General features: G+C 46.2%; 1 protein-coding gene across 1 annotated transcript in view; it reads right to left on the bottom strand.

Moving 5' to 3' along the window:
* The window catches only part of EIF2D (eukaryotic translation initiation factor 2D), a 130367-nt gene that overhangs the window by 78257 nt on the left and 34486 nt on the right, over positions 1–17624 (bottom strand). Inside the window, exons 7-9 of the mRNA XM_082246737.1 lie at positions 10930–11047; positions 7803–7848; positions 155–258 (exon numbers count right to left, since the gene is read on the bottom strand). Coding sequence (XP_082102863.1) covers positions 155–258; positions 7803–7848; positions 10930–11047 — 268 coding nt within the window. The remainder of the gene's footprint in view (positions 1–154; positions 259–7802; positions 7849–10929; positions 11048–17624) is intronic.

Genomic DNA, 17624 nt, shown 5'->3' with positions numbered 1-17624 from the left:
AATGAACGCCCAAACGCATTTACAAAACAGTGGTGTTAAACCTGCTTTTTCCTTCCCTGGTGCAAAGGCGTCCTGTGTGCATGAGGCCTAAAGGTTGTAATAGTGTGCTTATCCATTAGAAGAATTAACAGTGACTGAAATAAATTGTACTTACTCTGGGTGCTTCCAGTGTATTTCAACAATGCTTTCTACCCCTTTGCTAAGCTCCTTCACCTGCAAGATGTTACGCTGCTGCATGGCCTGTAGAAACTTTGACAGCTGATGAAGAACAAAATAAATATTAGCAACGAAGACTTAATATGTAAAATATCTACACTTGTTGATCAATGATGATATGAAGGATCTATTAAGATCAAAAATCAACCTTAAAATTAATCTATACACAAAAAGAAACATTGCTTTCCCCAGTATAAACCAAATATTTATCTATCAAACTACACATGTAACGCTGATTCTAATGCCAATTCTAACAGATATAAATGTACAAAAATACTTGAACTACTTGTAAGATGTGTGTGCGTGTGTGTCCAAAAATGGAAAAGCACGAAACTTGTGATCACATCCACCAGCCTAGGAATCCCAGAACACAGATATCCTGAAAAAAACTGGGAAAAGCCTCCACCAGAAACCAGGATACAAGTTTACCAGATAAACATGACCTCCTAACTAAAGAAAGGTCAATATGTGCATCAATATGCAGATTTCTCAATAGTCTCCTCCTGTGTAATCGTCTGGATAATAATGCTACTCCAATCACCCTCTGCAATCTGGATCTTCTTTATTAATCCTCCATCAATGTAACTCCTATAAGGAATAAATGTGGAAAGCCCAACATAGCGTAAAACATGATGACATTTATTTTTAAAAAGTAGTACACTCACGTTAATACAGTCGCAATTGCGCTTAAAAACATCACTTCCGGCCGGTAAGAAAATGGTTTCCCAAGGAGTTCCAGTTACGCGATGGTGTCACAACAGGCCTCCCCCTACACGTTTCATCATACCCGATATCTTTCGGGGCACGTAGTAGGACACATGGGGTAGAGCCTGCTGTGACGTCATTGCGTAATCGGAAGTCCATGGGAAGCCATTTTCTTACCGAGCCAAAGTGATTTTTTTAAGCGCAATTGTGACTGTATTAATGTGAGTGTACTACTTTTTAAAAATAAAGGTCATCTTAATGATTTTACACTATGTTGGGCTTTCCCCATTTATTCCCCTATTTGAGTTACATTGATGGAGGGCTAATAAAAAAAAGATTCAGATTGCAGAGGGTGATCGAAGTAGCATTAGGATCCAGGCGATTACACAAGAGGAGACAAGTTGGGATTCTGCATATTGATGCACATTTTGACCTTTCTTTAGTTAGAAGGTCATGTTTATCTGGTAAGCTTGCAGGGTGTTCTCTGATCAAGACTTTTTCCAGTTTTCTTAAGGATATCTGTGTTCTGAGATTCCTACGCTGGTGAATGTGGTCACAGGTTTCTCACTTTTTGGACATTTATAGATATATTTTTTCACATTTAAACCTTTAGGTCACATACCTTACAAGTAATTTATGTTTTTGTATATTCATTTATGTTTGAATTGATTGGTTAATCAAGTCATATTTTTATACTGCTGTACTGGAATTTATGCAACATGTGTGGTTGGTGTTTTTGAACTATACTATATTACCAAAAGTATTGGGATGCCTTCTTTTACACGCACATGAACTTAAATGGCATCCAAGTCTTAGTTCATAGGTTTCAAAATTGAGTAAACCCACCCTTTGCAGCTGTAACAGCTTCAACTCTTCTGGGAAGGCTGTCCACAAGGTCTAGGAGTGTGTCTATGGGAATGTTTGACCATTTTTCTAGAAGCGCATTTGTGAGGTCAGGCACTGATGTGAACAGGAAGGCCTGGCTCGCAGTCTCTGCTCTAATTCATCCCAAAGGTGTTTCACCGGGGTTGAGGTCAGGACTCTGTGTAGGCCAGTCAAGTTCCTCCACCCCAAACTCACTCATCTATGTCATTATGGACCTTGCTTTGTGCACTCATGCGCAGTCATGTTGGAATGGGAAGGGACCATCCCCAAACTGCAATATAATGTTATGCATGTCCAAGGAACATTGTCATCGAACTATGTCTTTATAGACCTTGTTTGTGCACAGGTGTGCAGTCATGTTGGAACTGGAAGGGGCCATCCCCAAACTGTTCCCACAAAGTTGGGAGCGCAAAATAGTTCAAAATGTCTTGGTATGCTGATGCCTTAAGAGTTCCCTTCACTGAAACTAAGGAGCCAAGCACAACCCGGAAAAACAACCCCACACCATAATCCCCCCTCCCCATCCAATGCACAAAGCAAGGTCCATAAATATATGGATGAACGAGTTTTGGGTGCAGGAACTTGACTGGCCTGCACAGACTCCTGACCTTAACCAGATACTACATCTTTGGGATAAATTAACACTGAGACTGCGAGCCAGGCCTTCTCATCCACTTCAGTGCCTGACCTCACATGAAAGAATGGTCCAACATATCTATAGGCACACTTCTAAACCTTGTGGACAGCCTTCCTACAAGAGTTGAAGCTGTTTATAGCTGCAAAGGGTGGGCCAACTCAACATTGAACCCTACGAACTAAGACTGTCATGCCATTAAAGTTCATGTGCGTGGAAAGGCAGGCATCCCAATACTTTTGAAAATATAATGTAGGTTTATATCGCATGGTATGATTTCAGCTTTTTCCATTTGACACTTAATATTCACCCAAGCGTGGTTCACCTCTCTTTATATTAGTATAAATATATGTCCATGCAACTGTAATAAAGAATGCCGTGCACTTTTAACAAGACTATCTATGCACTAGATCACAAGAAGACATTTGCTGTTTACCTGTAAACTAAAGAGATCATATCTGGCAATAAAGGAATATGTGACATCTATAAATATCAGAATTATGAATATTGGTTGCTTTAACATCTTTGATTAATTTGTTCAGAAAATGTTTTACCTTAATGCATTCCCTGTATTAAGGTAAAAAAAAACAATCCCCCCCCCCCCCCCTCAACACTTCCCAAGTACTCTCCTGGCTGCAGCAGCGCTATCGCTGCACAGAGCAGAAGTATATATCTTTTTATTTTTAAAACAAACAAAAAAATTTGATTTAATGTTACTAATGTTGCTGAATAATTGTTAAAGAATTCTTGCAACATACTTTATGTTCAGGGAAATATTCACACTAGCACTCCAGTGTTTAGGCAGTTTGAATGCAGGAGAAATTTACTGGGAATCAGAAGGAAACTTTACACTTCCCAAACTAGGTTCTCTTGTATCGCAATGCATTTGCTTTTCCTGAGTTTACTTGCGTTATTGCGCAGTTACATCTTTTTTTAGCTGCGTTTACGTTATCTAATCTGTCTCTGTAAGCACAGAAGTCTGTTTTCTCTAAATAATACAATATAATACAACATAAATTCCATTATTGTTAGACATATATAAAGAAATGTACACAGCATATTCATAAAAACTTTCAAACACTATGTAACAGAAAGAACACAAGACTTACAACATGCTAAAAGAAAGCATGCAAAGTTCATAGCCTGGATATTTAAAGGATTGCAAATTAGGAATCCATCAACACCCACATTTCAAAAATGCCTTCTCTAAATAACCTCCTCTATCATTGAGGCAGATTCCATCCAACATACCAAACCACAAACATTTTGCATGTACAACATGTTTAAGACAAAAATGAGGAGCCACTGAAGAGCTCAAAATTACCGTAAAGATGTGATAAAAAGGGTTTACCAATCTGGATTCATAATAGCCTTTTCATTTTGCCCTGATAAATTACATGTTAGTGCTTAGATGTAGATGATACATTTCAGCCCTGCACTCTAGAAAGTGACTGTATAATAGCTTACCTTTACAGCAGACTAATCCTATTTCTAACAGCTGGGTGGTTTATCTTTGCCAATAACAAACTTCTCCCTGCCACCACTAGAATTTGCTATTTGGAGAATTTGCGGTGAATGGAGCAACCTGCTTACAATTTTTTCAAGCAAAGGAGAGCATTCAGAGTTAAAGTAGAACTATAGGCAACATTTTTTTTTCATTTTGGATAGAGTAAGGAAGGGATATAAACCCTGTCAGATTTTTTTTTTTTTTTTTACCATCTGTGTTCCATTGCGGATATTTTCCTTCACTTCCTGTCCCATAGACCACTCAGGAAGTGAGAGGAAATGCCTAAAAATTAAGTGAATCCCTTGAACTAGTGTCTCAATTGGAACATTTCACTTCTATTAGTTTTCTGGGGACAACCCAAAATGTGGGAATTTCTTTTACTTTCACTTTCAATGATAATGGTAAACAGGACAAAGAGAGGGCGAACCTCCTTGATGGGGGCACAGACAGCAATGAAAACGGCGAAGCATCCTAATCCCTCTAACACTCTATCCAAACTAAAAAAAAAAAAAAAGTTTTCTTTTAGTTCTACTTTAAGCAGCTGGCCATACACTGACCGAAATATGACCGGGTGGGCTGGGACCAGCCAAATTCCAATATGTGTGTGGCTGTTCCTGCTCAACAGAAGTTGATGTGTGCTTGACTTCTGTCAAAAAAAAAAAAAGTGGGAATTTTTTTTCTCGATCAATGGCTCTAGCCACTGATCAGTCTATTCTGACAGCATCAGGTCCTGCTGTCAGAATACAATGTCTCAGCTTGTGGCATTCCTCCATCTACCTCACTTAGAAGGAATCTAATAAAAAAAAATTAAAAAAATAAAAATGAATGCCATACTGCCATTTTTTCAGAAGTTGTTTGATCAAGAAAAAGTGTACAGTTCACACAACAAAAACATACTCCAGATCTGCGTTTCTACATGCGTGTTTTTTTTAACTTGTGCCGGTGCCTTTTTTTTAATGTATTTTTAGATACATTCCAATGCATTTTTTACACTCTTCCAGTACAGACCAGTGCAGGAAAAATGCAGCATGTTCTTTTTTTTTTTCCTGGAATAAGAACGCCCTGTAAATGACTGCACTGGTGTGAACTATGCCATTGGAAACCATATAACCATCTCCCATGCGTTTTTGATGCAGAAAAAAAAGCGCACTGGACTGCATGTGATGTGAACTGTCCCTTAGTAAAAGTGCAGTTATATTTTGAATACACACAAGGTGGAAACACTGCCATATAAACACTGCAATGCTCAAACATCCCTTCTCTTTGAATCTGCAAGGTAAAACATTATACCAGCATATATGGTCTATGAAAATCCAGCAAAACAACATATACTGTATTACAGTATAGAAAAATAAATACATGTGAAAAAAAGTCCACTTGAAAAAGAAGTCCCACTGTGATTTATATGAATGCATCCACTTGCAAGATCCACCTTTTACATCTCCTTCACAGACCACAGTGTCACCACCACCATATCAACAGGCTTACCAGAACCTAAGCCCACACATTTGAAGAGGACAAGTAGCACCTGCAATCTGACATCAGAGCATATGGCGCACACTCTCACACGGCAGGATGGATGATGAACCCATGGCAAAGCATTTTATTTGTACTGAAAACGATCTTGAGCATAAAAAGGAGAAGAGGGGGCCACATAGTTTAGTAAATTTGATGTTTTTGTAGTACTCTTGCAACCCTTGGAGGAAATTCTATGGATCAAATTGCGCCAGCGCAGGGTCTAACAGTGATGTCATCAAACCAGCTTGGTCATGCGGCATTTGTTGCTTCCTGTGTTCATCTGTCTGCTTTTGTGAGTACACAACTGGCTTTTTAATAAAGTGGTCTAGATTTTAATACTATCTATACACTATGTGGCCCTCCTCTCTTTTTATGCTATATGTCGATTTCAATGCCATCTGGTTATTTGCTGTGGGTCCATCATCCATCCTGCGTGTGAGACATTGTACCATAAGCTCTGTTGTCAGACTGCAAGGGCTACTTGACCTCTTCAAATGTGGGGTCTTAGCAGTGGTGGGATTCAAAAATTTTAGTAACCAGTTCCGACTTTCCCAGCAGAATGACCAGTGTGCCCCCTTTCAATCCACAGTGACCAGCGTGCCCCCCTTTCAATGCACAATGACCAGCGTGCCCCCCTTTCAATGCACAGTGACCAGCGTGCCCCCCTTTCAATGCACAGTGACCAGCATGCCCCCCTTTCAATGCACAGTGACCAGCGCTGCGCGCTCCCCTTTCAATGCACAGTGACCAGCGTGCCCCCCTTTCAATGCACAGTGACCAGCGTGCCCCCCTTTCAATGCAGAGAGACCAGCGTGCCCCCTTTCAATGCACAGTGACCAGCACGCCCCCCTTTCAATGCCCAGTGACCAGCGCTGCGTGCCCCCCTTTCAATGCAGAGAGACCAGCGTGCCCCCCTTTCAATGCACAGTGACCACAGCATTGCCATCAGTCATTGCAGAGTGCCCACAGCATTGCCCCCAATCATTGCAGAGTGCCCACAGCATTGCCCCCAATCGTTGCAGAGTGCCCACAGCATTGCCCCCAATCGTTGCAGAGTGCCCACAGCATTGCCCCCAATCGTTGCAGAGTGCCACAGCATTGCCCCCAATCGTTGCAGAGTGCCACAGCATTGCCCCCAATCGTTGCAGAGTGCCCACAGCATTGCCCCCAATCATTGCAGAGTGCCCACAGCATTGCCCCCAATGATTGCAGAGTGCTCACAGCATTGGCCCCAATGATTGCAGAGTGCCCACAGCATTGCCCCCAATGATTGCAGAGTGCCAGCGATCCCCCCGCAAAACCCATGCACTTACCTCACGGACGGTCATGCAGCTTCTCTTCAGTCCCCGGCTCCCCGAGTGCCCACAGCATTGCCCGATGATTGCAGAGTGCCCACAGCATTGCCCCCAATCATTGCAGAGTGCTCACAGTATTGCCCCCAATGATTGCAGAGTGCCCACAGCATTGCCCCCAATGATTGCAGAGTGCCAGCGATCCCCCCGCAAAACCCATGCACTTACCTCACGGACGGTCATGCAGCTTCTCTTCAGTCCCCGGCTCCCCGCGTCTCTGAGTCCTCAGTCCTCCCGTCTCCTCGTCCAATGGCACGGGGTTTGCCTTTCGGCCAATCAGGAAGCGGAAGGACCCGCTCCCTGATTGGCCAGGAGGAGGATCCGTGTGACAATAGCGAATTTTCATTCGCTATTGTCACAGAATGGGCGGGTCGGGGTGCACTGCTCTGCTCCCCGGCTGCAATGACTGCGGCTGCGCGGTCTGAGCGGGACATTCAATTGTGCTGCGGGTCCTTAGACTCGCAGAGGGAACAGCCAGTTCTGCGAACTTGCAGAAAGTTAGTAACCGGTTCTATGGAACCGGTGCGAACCGGCTGAATCCCACCACTGGGTCTTAGGCTCTGCTAAAGCCTGTTCATATGGTGGTGGTGGTGGCACTGTGGTTGGTGAAGAAGATTTTAAAATGTGGATCTCACAAGCGGATGCATTCATATAAATAACTGCAGGACTCTTAAGTGGACTTATTTTTTCACATATATGTTATTTTTTATAAACATGTTCTTTTGCTGGATTAACATAGACCTAATTACGCAACACATATATTGATCTGAGATCAAGGTATTCAAATATCTGTTAATGCTGCAGTTATCGGTTTCGTTTGTGCACACATTTTATAATAGGTTTTGTATTTGTTGCACTTAGTGCAGTATTTGGGGTTTTTACTAAGGTAAAACATAACTTTCGATATCTTTCACCTAAACTTCAGTAAGTGCTAGGCTACTAGAGTAGGACAGGGAAAATTTAAATCTAATAAACCATAAATTACCTTTTTGTAGCTAGACTTTTTAATATCCACTTGCTGTCCTTCAGGGCTAAAGATAAAACACAAATTACAAGGTCGTCACATTATTTAAATATTTCCATACAAAAGAATAAATTCACATTTTATTTCACCATTATACTAGCCTCGATTAATTTTATTAAAAAGGAAAGGTATGGGCTTCTGAAGAAAACAACCCTACATACTCACCTCCATACTACAGTATCTGTGTGATTCTGCAGTTGTCCCACATTGGCGCTAAGTCAAGACTGGGAGCCAAACGATTACATGGCTGCTCAGTTCTCAGTCTGCTTCAAGCGGAGAGCAGTGACTGTCAGTCACTACTTTCTACTCTTCTCCTCCAGCGCTCACTGGAGGAGCTGGCTTTGGTGGGGAAGGGGGTTGCGGGCGCAACTGGTTTTGCCACTCAGCCACATCCTGAGAGCCAAAAAGTGAGTAAAGTGAGATGTGGTTGCGGTGCTAATTAACCACTTTAACAGCTCACAGTGATACTACTGCGGCAGGTCGGCTCCCTTGGGTCCAGCGACGTAGACCTACGTCGCTGGACTCCTAGTGATCTCGGCGGCGCATCGGGGAAAGTGTGGGAAGATCCGCCTGCTTGTGTAAACACAAGCAGGCGGATCTTCTCTGTGACAAACAGGAGGAGATCACAGGATTCAGCATAGCTGAACCTGCGATCTCTGTGTGTGTCACAGAACCCCCACCCCACACGTCAGTAAGCATGAGGCATACATTTAACCCCTTGATCACCAACAGTGTTAGCTCCTTCCCTGCCACTGTCCTTATTACAGTAACCGTGCACATTTTTAGCACTGATTACTGTAGTAATGTCACTGGTCCCCCCAAAAGTGTCAAAAATGGCAGTTAGGGGTCCGATCTGTCCTACAAAAAAAAATTGCAGTTTGCCACCATTACTAGTAAAAAGAAAAAAAAAACAATAAAAATGACATAAATCTTTCCCGTAGTTAGTAAACGTGATAACTTTTGCGCAAACCAATCAAAATACGCTTATAGCAGAAAACAAATTGGCCTAAAATGTTAAAAAGTTTAGATTTTTACATTTTTTTTTTGGGGAATGTTATATATCAGAATGGGAAAAATATTGTTTTTTTTTTTTTTCAAAATTGTCACTCTTTTTTTGTTTATAGCGCAAAAAAAAAAAAATATTGCACAGGTGATTAACCACTTGCCGACCGCCGCCCGACTATATACGGCGGCGGTCAGCCCCTCCTGGGCAAAGTGACGTATATATACGTCACTAGCCCGCGAGCCAATAGGGGGCGAGTGCACGCCGCCGGAGGCGCGCTCCCGCCCCCGCTCGTTCTCGGACACTCCAACCCGAGTGACCGGCAGCTCGGATGTCCGCCGGTCACACGCGATCGTCCGCTGCAGAGGGAGAAAGGCAGGCGGCTTATGCAAACAAAGCTGTCCTGCTATTTAGGATCGTATGTCTCTGTGGCTACATCAAAAGACATGCCCCTTTACAGTAAGTAACACGCCCCTAGGGACACATTTAACCCCTGCCTCTCCAAAAAAGTTAACCCCTTCCCTGCCAGTGTAATTTTTACAGTAACAGTGCATATGTATAGCACTGATTACTGTAGTAATGTCACTGGTACCCCCAAAAGTGTCAAAAATGTCAGTCTAGGGTCCGATCTGTCCGCCGCAATGTCACAGTCCCGCAAAAAAAAAATATATAAATAAAAAAAATAATAAAATCGCAGATCGCAGCCATTACTCGTTAAAAAAAAAAAAAACACCAAAACTGACAAAAATCTTTCCATTAGTTAGTAAACACAATAACTTTTGCGCAAACAATCAAAATACGCGTTTTGCGATTTTTTTTACCAAACATATGTAGCAGAAAACAAATTGGCCAAAAATGTTAAAAAATTTAGATTTTTAAATTTTTTTGGGGAATTTCATATAAAAAAATGTGAAAAATATTGTTATTTTTGCAAAATTGTCACTCTTTTTTTGTTTATAGCACATGATCAAAAAAAAAATAAAAAAAAATTGCACAGGTGATCAAATACCACGAAAAGAAAGCTCTGTTTGTGGGGGAAAAAAAAAGGACGTCAATTTCATTTGGGTACAGCGTCGCACGACCACGCAATTGTCCGTTAAAGCAGTGTTTCTCAACTCCGGTCCTCAAGGCACACTAACAGGCCACATTTTCTGTATTACCTTGGGGAGATGCAGATTAGAATAGTGCAATCACTGAGCAGCAAATGATATCACCTGTGATGTACTTCAGTTTCCTTGCAAACCTGGCCTGTTAGTGTGCCCTGAGGACTGGAGTGGAGAAACACTGCGTTAAAGTCACGCAGTGCCGAATCGCAAAATAGGCCATGTCAGGAAGGGGGTAAAATCTTCCAGGGCTTAAGTGGTTAAATACCACCAAAAGAAAGCTCTATTTGTGGGAAAAAAGGACGTAAATTTTCTTTGAGTACAGTGTCGACCGACCGCGCAATTGTCCGTTAAAGTAACACAGTGGCGAAGCGCAAAATATGGCCTGGTCGGGAAGGGGGTAAAATCTTCCGGTCTTAAAGTGGATAAAAATACGCTCATTGAGATTTTTTTTTGCCAAAGACATGTAGCTAGATACATTTTGGCCTGAATATATTACAACAATTTAATATATTGGATATTTTTTAACAGTCAAAGTAGAAAATATAAATTTTTCGCAAAATGTTCACTCTAATTAATAACGCAAAAAAAAAAAAAAAAAAAAAAAAAAAAAAAAAAAAAAATCGCACAGGTGATCAAATACCACCAAAAGAAAGCTCTGTTTGTGGGGGAAAAAAAAGGACATCAATTTAGTTTGGTACAGCATTGCATGGCCATGCAATTGTCCGTTAAAATCACACAGTGCCAAGTTGAAAAAAGTGGCCTGGTCATTGAGCAGCAAAATCTTCCGGTCTTAAAGTGGTTAAAAAAATAACATCCACAACACGTCGTCATCCGCAAAAAAAAACTCAACCTACTACCGAATTCATCCTGGATGACTCCTATCTTGCAAGCTGTTGATTCCTAGCATGATCTGGCACCATTTGACATATATGCTTAATGTAGATTAATGGACGTAGGATGAAGAGAACCTAGAACTCACCAACACGCAAAGAGGTAATTCCTAAGAAATGTACTTGTAAGCAGGGGGAGATCTGATTTCTTCACTTTATACTTCAATGCATGAAAAAAGCACTGGTGCAACAAGTCATCCATGGTTTCTAAATTGTGACAAGAATGGATAAACATCTATCAAAAACTGAATTTTTGTAAAATCTTACCGTAAAATTCCTTTCTCTGAGTCCTCCGACAGTCGCCGCCCCTTCCCAAGTCTTCACCAATGGGTATTGACCTTTGCTCAGCAGGAGTAGCTAGGCACAAGATTTGTTAATAACAAAAGCTTTTAGCATAGACACACCCCTAGGGGCTGTCCCCTTAGTCAATACCTCCCTGCACCAGCATTCCCAACTCAGTTTGGTAGCATAGCAGTAAGAGTACACAAAAACCCCAAAAGAGGGGCGGGGGGTGGCGACTGTCGGAGGACTCAGAGAAAGGAATTTTACGGTAAGATTTTACAAAAATTCTGTTTTCTCTTACGTCCTCCAACAGTCGCCGCCCCTTCCCAAGTCTTCACCAATGAGATGTCCCAAAGCAGTGTAGACCTGAGGGGTGGGAGACGCAGCCGCAGAAGAAGCAACGCAGTACCCACATCAGACAAAGGAACCTTACCCACAGTAAGAGAACCAACTTGGCAACAGAAAAAACGCGCTCAACAGGAGCAACAACCCAGGAAAAACAAGCAACCCAGGGGTAAAACACCCCAACAGCCAAGGACCCAAAAAAACAAGGGTCCCAAAGGCACTGCCGCACTGAGAACTTTACGGCCAAAGGAGGCATCGGCTGATGCCTGAACATCCACCATATAAAAAGTGGAGAAAGTGTGCACGGACGACCAAGTCGCAGCCTCGCACACCAGGGCCACCAAGGCCCGAAGCCGGAAGGCCCAAGACGTACTCAGAGATCTGGTAGAGTGCGCCTTAACAGGGAAGGGTGGAACCCGTTCCTGCAAGTATAGGCCAGAACAATGGACTGTCAGATCCATTTAGCAATGGTCGCCGCAGACGCCGCCATGCCCTTCCGAGGACCCTCAGGAAGGACAAGGAGGGAATCCGACTCGCGAAAAGAAATAGCGGACGACAGGGGGAACCCTGAGCGTCCTGACAACATCCAAGGAATGCAAAGCAACCCCCTAGGATGCACGGGCTTCGCACAGAGCGAAGGCACGACAATGTCCTCACCAAGGTGAAAGCCAGAGCCACCTTAGGGAGGAAGGACGGGTGAGGTCGCAAGACCACCTTACCCTTGTGAACCACCGAGTAGGGAGAACGACAGGACGACGCCGCCAACTCTGACACCCTGCGATCCGAAGTGATCGCCACTAAAAAAGGCAATCTTTTCAGACAGCAGAGACAAACGATATCCCCTTGAAGTTGTCAAAGGGGACACGCTGCAACATGGACAGAACCAAGTCCAAGTCCCACGGAGGTAAGGGCCCCCTCCGAGGAGGGGCCAAAAGACGCACACCTCGAACAAAAGGTGCGAATGAGGAATGAGACGCCATAGGGCGCCGAAAAAGAACAGCCAGTGCAGAAACCTGGCCCGTTGTCGTGGCCAGCGCCAAAAGCTGGACCACACCAGTCTAAAGGAAAGCCAGCACTCTCAACACCGAACATGAGCGAGGGGAGAATCCCCTGGACACATACCAGGCAAAGTACGCTTTCCAAGCACGGTAATAAACGTTACCAGGCAAGGCTTATTAGCCGTGAGTAGAGAAGGAAGGATCGCAGGGGAGAGACTCCCGTCCACAGGATCTGGCTTCCAACAGCCAGGACGTTACAGCCAGCGATCGTAAAGCAGGAAGGAAGATCGGTCAACGAGACAGAAGGGCTTCCCGCAGTGGCAGGCGCCACGGAGGCACGACAGCCAGATGAACGATGTCCATGTGCCAGGAGCCATCAGAAACACCACGTGCGATTTTCAGGCCAACCCGTGAAGGAGCCTGGATCGCAACTGAAGTGGAGGAAAGGCATACATCAGCCGATACTGATGCCAAAGTGCCACCAACGCGTCCGAGGCGGCCGCCCGAGGATCGCGCGTGCTTGCCACAAACCTTTCCCCCAGGTTGTTCAGCCGAGACACGAAACGGATCCACATCCAGGGATCCTCACCCCGCGCACAGCATCTGAAAGATTTCCGGGTGTAGGGACCAATCCCCCTGGTCCAGGGTCTGGTGGCTCAGATAACCGACCTACCAGTTCCCCACCCCCGGAGTCGTGAACGCCGGGACGTGAGGTCCGGCCCAGGACAGAATGTCGGGCACTTCCCGGGCCGCTCGGGCACACCTGGTGCCCCCCTGGTGGTCGACGTAAGCCACCGCGGTGGCATAGTCCGTCTGAACCCGAACTATACGGCCCCGAAGTCGTTCCGACCACTGGAGAAGGCAAAGCTGATCGCTCCCAAGTCCAGATTGCTGAACGGAAGGAGGGATCCCTCCTCCTACCAAGTTCCCTGGGCAAACAGGTTGCCCAGAAACACCACCCCAGCCCGACAGACTGGCAGCCGTGGTGATCACCGTCCATAGCAACGGACGAAAAGACTTGCCCCCCGACACAGCCAGGGACTGGAGCCACCACAGAAGAGCTCCTCTGGTTCGGCGCTCAACGAAACCCTCAGATCCCAAGACTGAGGACGCATTGTCCACTTGGCCAGAATCTCCCCTTGGGGAGACCGCGTGTGAAAACCGATCAAAGGGAATCGCCTCGAAGGCCGAGACCACTAACCCCAGGCACCGCATACAGGTCCTGAGTGAGAAGGAACGGGTGTCCCAGAGGGACCTGACCTCATCCTGAATAGTCCAGAGTTCTCCCTCCGGCAAGAACACTCTAGCATGAGCAGAGTCCAGAACCATTCCCCGATAGGGAAAGCGAAACGCAGGAGACAGCGTCGACTTCGGAACGTTGATGGTCCAACTGAACTCCTGAAGTGCCTGTACCGTAGTGGACAGGGCGTTCAGCAGGCTCTGACTGACACTCGATCTAAACAGGAGATCATCCAGATAACCCAAGACCGCAACGCCCTGGGCTCTCAACAGGCCCAGAACAGGTGCTAGCACTTGGTAAGAACCTGTGGAGCCGAAGCGAGACTGAAAGGCAATGCCACGAACCGGCAACGGTCCTCCGTAATGGCGAACCGAAGGCACCTCTGGCGACCTTCGAAAATGGGGATGCGCAGGCACGCATCCCACAGGCCGACAAAGGCCAGGAATCCTCCCGGGCTCAGGGCAACCCCACCGAGCGCAGGGATTCCACGCAAAACTCCCGAACATGCACGAAGCGGTTCAGAGCTCATAAGTCCAGGATCGGACATACTTTGCCCTCCTTACTGGGCACAGTGAGCAAATTGGAGTAAAAACCCCCAAAACCTGACCCGGTGAGGCACCGGGACCACCACCCCCTGGGCCAGGAGATCCTGCATGCGCCCAGGAGACAGCCGAAGAATTGAGGAAAAAAACCCTGTCCGATCTTGTATCTCGTTCGAACGATTTCCTGAACCCACCTGTCCCGAGGCGGGACAGCCAAGGCTGGAGGAAAAACGCAAAAACGTTCCCCCACCCCAGAAGCGGGTGGGGGCATCCCTTCAGGCAGAAGCGGAATGGGGCGCAGAGCCGGCGCAGCCGGACTCTCGCTACCCGCCCAGGGCTCCTTCAGGCCACCTTGGCCTTACGAAGGGTCTACCCCTGGCCTGCGACTTAAGGGCACGAAAAAGACCCCTGACAGGGTCCAAAGCGGGGCCCCGCTCGCCGCGAAAGGACGTGTTCTTCGGTTATCTGGGGCAACAGAGAGCTCTTGCCCCCAGTGAGTCCATTCACCAGAGTATCCAAAGCCTCGCCAAAAAAGGCGAGACCCAGCACAGAGAAAACCATCCACCGTTTTCCGTGACAATTGGTCAGTCGACCAAGCGCATCAGCCAGATCAGTCGACGGTAGGCACCACGACACTAGACAGGCGTGCAGCGAGAGGGGCCTCATGCAAGGCCGCATCGCAAAAGTACATGACCCCCTGATGGAGCAGGACTACCATAGCCAGCGCAGCTGGCGGTGCAGCAGCAGACACAAGGGTGCGCCAGAGCCCCTCAGTCCAGGCGGTCCCCGCTTGAGCCACCATGACGGAAGCGAAATAGGTTCGAGCATAGAGCCCGCCACCATATAAGCATGGCGGGCAAGAGACCCCAACCTCCCGTCCGTAGGATCCCGGAAAACCGGGGTATCCTGCAGTGGAAACCAGGGTAACCCTGGCCAACACGGCCCCAGCGCAACCCACCTGGGGTGCCACACACAAGCGCTCCTCCGCGGAGGGCGCAACAGGGTGAAGCAGTGTAAAATTGAAATAAGGGCTTTTTTTTTTTTTTTTGCGCCAATGTTCAATCACAGCGTGATGAAATGCAGCAGGGCAGGGAAAAAACCCCGCCAACTAGCGGGTTCTATGTATCCTAAAGGATGATCTTTCATGGGAGGGAGCAGCACATCCATGAGCGCAAGCTCTTCAGGCGAGCCTGGGGGAGACGTATCAACCCCTTAAACCTCTGCCTCCCCTCCAGACCCCAAAAGGGCCAGAGATGAGCGAGACCCTGAAAAGGGCAAGCCAGTCACAGCAGCCACATCACCATCTGAAAACAGAGGAGAAATATAAACCTGGCCCGCTACTATGCAGAACGTTCAGCCATCCGCACCCCCATCCATGACACCAAAAATGTCACTACAGCGGCCAAGTAAAGCACAGCGGGGGTTCAGCAGACCCAGGGTCCCCCACCAGGCTGGGGGAACCAGTTATCCAGAGAATCCATATCAATAAACAAGTGTGGAAACAAAAAGGTACTGGCCCTTTAAGTGCTGCGGCGAGCGCAGCCCACCGCAGAGCCCACAACAAGCACCGATCCCCACAGGGGCAGAAAACAGATCGAGCGGCCCGCCGCACACCAAAAATGGCGGCAATCGGCGCCAAAAGTACCGCACTGCAACCCTGAACAAGGCCCAGGGTGAAGCCAACATGTCACACACAGTGAAAATGGCGGACCGCGTGGCGCTCAGCCGTAGCGGTCGCCGCACATACATGTCTGCACTCATAACACACAAGGTGACATATGAAAGGGAGGGGTCCCCACCTCACTATAGTGAATAAATAATAACCCCGCAGGGATACATCAGGGAGCCCACTACACAGACATGAGGGGACACACAGTACAGCAGACTGACACCCCAGCAGAGGCCCCCACATAGAAAAGGTGCTTACCGTACCGGATGGCGCGGGGAGCCGTCTCAAGCGACAAACAGCTATCAGGATGACAGGGAGTGCCGCAGCCAGGACACAGTGGACTGCAGCACGAGACCGCAGAATGGCGTCCAGTGAGGTAGCCACCTCACAGGCAGCATCCCTGCAGCGAACAGGGATGGGTCGTTCATAGCGCCAGGGCGAACCACAGCTGAACGCTCAATGGCAGGCTGGGGATCCATCTGGCCCTCAGCCCTGGGATCCAGGGCGGCCAGTCCGAGACCCAGCTCCGCATGATCATCTTCATCCGAGGATCCCTAAACTAAAGCTGACAAAACAACAGCTAATAAAGAAAGAAAAATACTTGAAATAAAATCAAAAAAAGGTAGAAGGCTGAGACTGAAGCCCCAGCACAGGAAAGCCTGCTACTCCTAAGCTAGGCAAGATCAAACTGAGTTGGGAATGCTGGTGCAGGGAGGTATTGACTAAGGGGACAGCCCCTAGGGGTGTGTCTATGCTAAAAGCTTTTGTTCTTAACAAATCTTGTGCCTAGCTACTCCTGCGGAGCAAAGGTCAATACCCATTGGTGAAGACTTGGGAAGGGGCGGCGACTGTCGGGGGACGTAAGAGAAATATAATTTTATGATGCCACAGTTAAAAGGAATATGAATCTGATAAGAAGCACGTAGAAGCTCAGCTATGAGGATAGATTAGAACCTGTGCGGTCTGCAAAGCTGGTAATAGTTGTGTCAGTGTTGATGCGGGAATCCCTCGCACTGAGCTATTTTGATCCCCAGGAAGCAGTCCCTGCCGGGTAAACACAGTGAATACACAGTGGCTAAATACCCACCAAACCTTCACTTATATCCTATACAAGCAAATTAAACAGAACAGGACCTAGTACAGAGTGGTAAACCACAAGTGACTGGTCTCTGTTCTGAATGAACCCCATTTTACCCCACACTTATATCTATTCTTTAGCCAACTACATATTAACAGAATCACCCAGGTCCTAGCTTGTACAAGTTTTTATGAGTGTAAGTGGCATCAATTGCTTTGCTGAAATAAAAACACAAAACTTTGTGTTTTTCTTTTTCTATTTAAAAACATTACTACTAGAGGCTAAACTCATTGTCCTGCAGTTGCCTACTTCCTTCTTTAGTACCCTTCTTCTGGAAAGGTACAAATTCAGATTTAATTAGGAAAAGATTAAAAAGATCAATCAATGGTCTAGCAACCGCAGGCCAAAGATCTCTTAGACCTTTGGGGTGAATGCCATCCAGACCCATTGCATTATAAACCACTTGCCTGTGCCAATTCTGACATTTTTCACATACATGTACATTTTTACTGGAAACAAAGCAAAGGCCCTGAAAAATAAAATGCTGGCTGTTTAAATTTTTTTATGTCACACGATCTTTGTGCAGTGGTTTATCAAACAGACATTTTCAGGAAAAAAAATATTTTAATG

The sequence above is a fragment of the Pelophylax lessonae genome (genome assembly GCF_965119305.1).
Source record: "Pelophylax lessonae genome assembly, chromosome: 2".
NCBI classification, from domain to species: Eukaryota; Metazoa; Chordata; class Amphibia; order Anura; family Ranidae; genus Pelophylax; species Pelophylax lessonae.
The sequence above is the reverse complement of the archived record's forward strand: the minus strand, read 5'-3'. Positions and strand labels throughout refer to the sequence as shown.